This window comes from Corylus avellana, chromosome ca1, assembly GCF_901000735.1.
Source record: "Corylus avellana chromosome ca1, CavTom2PMs-1.0".
Lineage (NCBI taxonomy): Eukaryota > Viridiplantae > Streptophyta > Magnoliopsida > Fagales > Betulaceae > Corylus > Corylus avellana.
This window is the reverse complement of record NC_081541.1, coordinates 40,840,573-40,846,334: the sequence shown is the minus strand read 5'-3', so window position 1 is coordinate 40,846,334 and position 5,762 is coordinate 40,840,573. Positions and strand designations below refer to the sequence as shown.

At 37.1% G+C, this 5,762-nt stretch overlaps 1 protein-coding gene across 1 annotated transcript; it reads right to left on the bottom strand.

Annotated features, from left to right (window-relative positions):
- Positions 1 to 1,438: 1,438 nt before the first annotated feature.
- LOC132163974 (uncharacterized) lies at positions 1,439 to 5,452 on the bottom strand. The gene is made up of 4 exons (XM_059574370.1): positions 5,280 to 5,452; positions 5,028 to 5,175; positions 4,679 to 4,772; positions 1,439 to 1,884 (listed from the first exon to the last, which is right to left on the bottom strand). Exons 1-4 carry the CDS (start codon positions 5,393 to 5,395, stop codon positions 1,619 to 1,621), a joined length of 624 nt encoding a protein of 207 aa, XP_059430353.1. The 5' UTR covers positions 5,396 to 5,452; the 3' UTR covers positions 1,439 to 1,618.
- Positions 5,453 to 5,762: the final 310 nt, after the last annotated feature.

Below are 5,762 nucleotides of genomic sequence, written 5' to 3'. Positions count from 1 at the left end.
TTTTATTTTTTTTTATTTTTTTATTTTTTTATTATTATATATATATTTTACTTTTTTTAATTAAAAAAAAAAAATTATGCTTAAAACGACGTCGTTTTGGGCTGGATATGTGTTGTGATTTTAGGACACAAAACGACATAGTTTTGAGGAAGGGTAAAATGGGTATAAAACATCCAAAACGACGTAGTTTAATGTTAAAGGGGTCCAAAGTGAGAGAAAACCAAAGTTCAGGGGGTCTAAGTGAGAGCTTTGGAAATTCAGGGGGGTCTTTTCAAATCGGCTGGAACTTCAGGGGGGTTTTCTGAAGTTATCCCTTGTATTTAAGAAATTGAGTTTTTAAATCAAAAACGTTTTTTTGACATAAGCTTTATTTTTAAGCTTATGTCAAAAGTGGGTTTTGGTTATTTTTAGAGTAAAAAGTCAAATAAGTAATTTTGGAACTTTTTACCAAACAAGTTAGGCTGGCCAGCTTTTGTTTGGAACAACTTTTTCGATACTAAAAGTACTTTTTAAACTTTAACGCAATTTCAAATAGGCTCTATATAAGTTGCCCGAAAGCAAAAGCTTTGCTTAGAAAGCTCTTTGGAAATCCTATTTGAAGCAAAACCCATTAATAATTTTCCAATTAATTAACTAAATCTCTGATTAATAATCATAAACTGAGTTGTCACTCTTATTAAACCATTTCCTTCATAATGGGATGCAGACAATGTCGTACTCTTATTTGACCATGAAACAACAAGTTGTATTTTCTCTCTCTATATATATCTTTGCTTCCACTATTACATTTTACAGTTTATAATTTCTACATCAGTGTCACGTTGTTTTATTTGTAGCTTTTTATTGATATATATTATCTCTATGAGTAATGGGGATGTTCCACTTTCAATTAAATTTGGTTATATAAAAGAAAAATAATTGCATTTTCTTTTGATTTAAAAGAAAATTTTGGTTGATAACCACTCACTAACCGTTAACTGCTTAGGCGGTTACAGTTAGCGATTTTAGGTTTTGAAAAAACCGCTAACCGCTATATATATATATATATTATAGTAGACATTTTAAAACACTCTCCCTCACTTCAATCTAGTCCCCCAACAAACTCATTTCCATTCTCACAAAGCTGCATGAAGCTTTCTTTCTCTCATATAAGCACAAGTCCTTTATTAAAATATTCATTTTCTCACACCTTGACCAGGAGGACTTTGTATTTATAAGTTTTAAAATATTAATTAAATGACTATTTTTTTATTAAAGCTTTTAGGACAACTGGTAATTTAACAATAAAGAATTTTGTTACATAGCATGTAATGAGAGTAGCATCCCTAATGACAAAATGAATCCAGCTCTTTGGCCAGGACAGCTTCTAATCTTTTTTTCCCCATGGATGAGTAACTCGTTCATGTGAGTGGAAGAAAGAAGATAAATCACAAACAACTAATACAAATGTAGGTCTTCAAGACATCAATCAAAAGACAACTGTTCTTCAATCTATGTAATACATATAAAAGAGGATGAAATCAATAGGTACTCACTCATCCATTAATGGCACCTCTTTATGCTGTTCAATCTACAACGCGGTTTATTCCTAGAACATTCTTTTGCTGATTTTTGGTGATCAAAGACCCTGGGCTCGGGCCACAACCACAATGAAGAGGATCAAAATGGAGAGAAGCAATGAGGCTTTAACTTTTTCTTCTGTCTCTTCCTTCTTAATATTTGTGGGTTTCTTCCCCTTTGGGGGTTGAAGTAGCTCATTCACTAGTGACAGAAATTTCTCAATGAGGTCTAAAACTTTTGCTTTTGTGACATCCAAAATCCACCTCAAAATGCTTGCAGCCAAGTCTGGTTCTTCATCAGAGCACTGAGGCCTTTTATAATCAACTACATGTGCAAAATGTGAATGAGTTAGTTATAGAAACTAGAAAGCAAGTTTTATAATGTTCCATATAAAATGATTATGATAAGAGTGAGTATTGAACATAACATTATTAAACTGAAACTACTGGGTTAAGGTTTTTGGGTTAAGATGGCATCCCAACATTGTTGTATTAAGTGTTAACTCTCAAGTCTCACAAACCCAAAAAGAAAAAAGGCAATACTAATTCCTATGTGCAGGTATAAATATTCTCCATCACATCTTTTGATCTCCAACTTTCATTGTTTATATTGACAATGTTTAATACTTCAGAAAAATAGCCTTCAGCTGGTTTTGGCTTGCCCCTTTACTAGGTTGGTAACTTCCATTGCCTGTGCTCTAAGAAGCAATTCTCACAAGAAATAGTCTTGGACATTCCATAAGATGATATAGAGGAATCTCTTTTGAACGGCCACATTCTCTGCTTCAAACACAATTGCAGTGCAAGAATGAAGAAAAATGATTTCCTAGGTCTACTTTTCCGTTTATAAAAAAAACACAACCTTAAGATTATTCAACAAAACCCTCTTACTCAACCAAAACAACATCCACATACGCAAATAAAACCTAAAGACCAAAGCTCAGACTTTTGTTGAGGGGAGAAACACCTAGGGAAGTCTTTTAGTGAGTCCATAATATAGTATGTTAGGACACCACTTAATTCAAAAGCTTAAGCCCATGAGTTTGGGCTCAACTATGCTATATAAACCACTTACTCTTTTTACATTTTAGCAATGTGGGATACAAACCTCACAAGTGGACTCACGACAATCTCCCAATCACTCGTGAGTCTCTTCCACATTAATCCAAACTCCCCTCATGTAAGAGCGAGTACACTTACAAATCAAGAGTGCCACGTGTACTCCAAGAACTGGGGTCACTCTTTTTTACCAAACGCATCAAGCCAAGACACTCGTATGAGTAGCATCGGAAGCTAAACCAATTATTGAGAGAAGAAACACCTAGGGAAGCCTTTTTTTAGTGAGCCTATAATATAGCATGTTAAGACACCACTTAATTCAAAAGCTCAGGCGAATAGATTTGGGCTCAACTATGCCATATAAACCACTCACTCTTCTTACATCTTAGTAATGTGGGACATAAACCTCACAAGTGCACTCACGACAATCTCCCAATCACTCGAGTCTATTCCACATTAATCCAAACTCCCCTCATGTATGAGTGAGTACACTTACAAACCAAGAGTGCCACGTGTACTCCAAGAACTGGGGTCACTCTTTTTTACCAAACGCGTCAAACCAAAGACACTCGTATGAGTAGCATCGGAAGCTAAACCAATTATTGAGAGGAGAAACACCTAGGAAAGCCATTTTTTAGTGAACCTATAATATAGCATGTTGAGACACCACTTAACTCAAAAGCTCAAGTGAATAGATTTGGACTCAACTATGCCATATAAACCACTCACTCTTCTTACATCTTAGTAATGTGGGACACAAACCTCACAAGTACACTCACAAGGAAAAATAATTTCTAAGCAATTCAAATTTATAGCAACAAGACAAATAAACCCTAGCCGTCTCTTTTCTCTCTAGCCGCCAGAGAGAAAAGCGAAACCCTTCAGCCACATAGGGGAGGAGGGTTGGCCGTTTGGCAGCCTCCCTCCTCCCCTCGTCATCCTCGCTCCGGTGCTAGCTATTTACCTGATGCCCTAGCCCCGGTGCCTCCTCTCTACCCCTTCCTTGCCGCTCATTTCCCCCTCAATTTTTCTCCCTTTTTGCCTATTCCCTGCCGCTTTTCTTCCCCCTCCATTTTCTGCAGCGGGCTCCTTGGCCATGTTTTGGCTCTTTGTGGGTTCGAATTTTGTCTGTGGTCGCCGCTTCGCTGCCCACTTTTAGGGTTTTCTTTCATACGTCCCCACCGCATCGAGCTCCCACGCCCCTTACGTGGTTGTTTTCGGCCTGCACGGGTCTGGCTCCCTTCCGGCTACCGTCTTCCCACTTTGTGCTCATTTTCCCTGTTTTTTCCCTGTTTTGGTGGCTCCTTCTTGTTTTTTTCTTGTTTGTGGTTGTTTTCAGGTCCTGCTTTACCGGTCTTCTCCACACCTGTTCGCCGCCCACCATCCACTGTTGGGCCTTTCGACGCTTCTCCGCCGCGATGAGCTTCCAACGCCCCTTCGGTTTTCGGTTCCCGGTGTATGCGTGATCGGAGTGTGCTGTTTTTTTCTTGTTTTATTTCCCTATTCTGTTGCTTCTTTAAGATGTATTTGTGTTTTGGCGTGTGTTTTTTTCTTGTATTGTTTAATTTTCATGTTTTGTTTGGTTTGTAATAAGACTCTTTCCCCTCTCACTCAATCTATGTCGCCTTCGGATTAATTAGTTTTGGTCCAGGCCTTTGGGTTGTAGATGTGATCATTATCCTGGCCATCGGGTCGAGGATGAAGAGTTTCGGCATGAGAGTCTTTCCGCTCTCAGGGTCGAGGAATAATTGCTATCCATGCATTTGGTTGAGTCTGTCTGTCACAGATCTAGTATTAAATCTGATTTTAGTCATGAGTTAGCGGATTGGTCTCAAATCTTGTAGTAAACCTGATAATCTTATAGCTTTATGCTATGGTTGCTTCAGAGCTTTGCTCTGTGATGTAAAAGCTTTATGCTCGTGGTATTATTGAATGAAATGTTATGTTTTTCTAAAAAAAAAAAAAAAAATTATAGCAACAAGGGCACTACTATTTTGGCTGTTTTCTTTGAAAAGAGTCTATCAACAAAAACCAAACATGTGATGAGCAGAGTGCAAAACCTGTGTAGAGCGACTGTCGAAGAGTTTGAACCAATTCGTTCTTCATAACCGCATCCCAAACAGCTTTATCAGTTGCTAGTGCAAACACTAGTCTCTGCATTTAAGTTAGATCCCTTAAAGAGACGTGAATTAACAGAAAAATTCTGTCTGTCCAGGAAAAAAAAAAAAAAATTTACCAATTTGAAGTATTTGAAAACTCATCTTTTGATTTATAAAAAAATGGGTTGGAAAAAGTTTGTAGAGTCGAAATGATATTTTCCTTAAAAAGAAAAAAAAAATAGCAATTTCTAAGTAAAAGATTATCCAAAGCTTGAAGAATGCTCATTTAATGTGAAAACTAAGAAGGCACCTTAATGGAAGGATCTGTTTGCAGCAATCGAAAAGCATCACAAACTGTTCTGTATCCCTGAGATAGCAAAAGTCTTGGATCAACGCAATCCAACTTCTGCTGGAGGCATTTCAACGATGACCCAGATGAGGATTCCCCAACCAAAAAACTGGTTGCCAAAGAAATCTGATCAGAAAATTCCAGTCTAAGAAATAGATGATTTTTCCGTGAAAAACGCAAAAGAAACAGAAATTGTAAAACTAATATACTCACTTCAAGAGAGCATTGATGGCATTTTCAACCTCCAATTGGGATGGAACATGTCCGAAAACAAGATTATAGAGAGACCCACTTCCTCTTTGCTGTTCTGTTCCATCTACAATCTCCATTTCTTCCACTGGTTTCACTGTGTCCAGTGTCCTCTATAATTGGCTGAAACTGGATGGTTTAGATGGAAGGAAGAAGAATGGCGCGTTGTCGCTACTCGCTTATATTTATATCAACTCAATCGTGGGCCCCAATTTTTTATGTTGTCCTCGTGGTTCGTCCTCTACTCACTCACTCACTCACTCAGCTTCTTGGACAAGTTTCTCGACCCACTTTTACAAGGTTTTTTTTTTTTTTTTTTTTTCTAAAAATGTGATTTTTAAAATTAATATTTGGTCAAAATTTAATAGTAATATATCACAAGCTCAATAATAATTTTGAAAAAAAAAAAGACCTATATCATTTTTGGTGAGATATAAGAGAGATTTT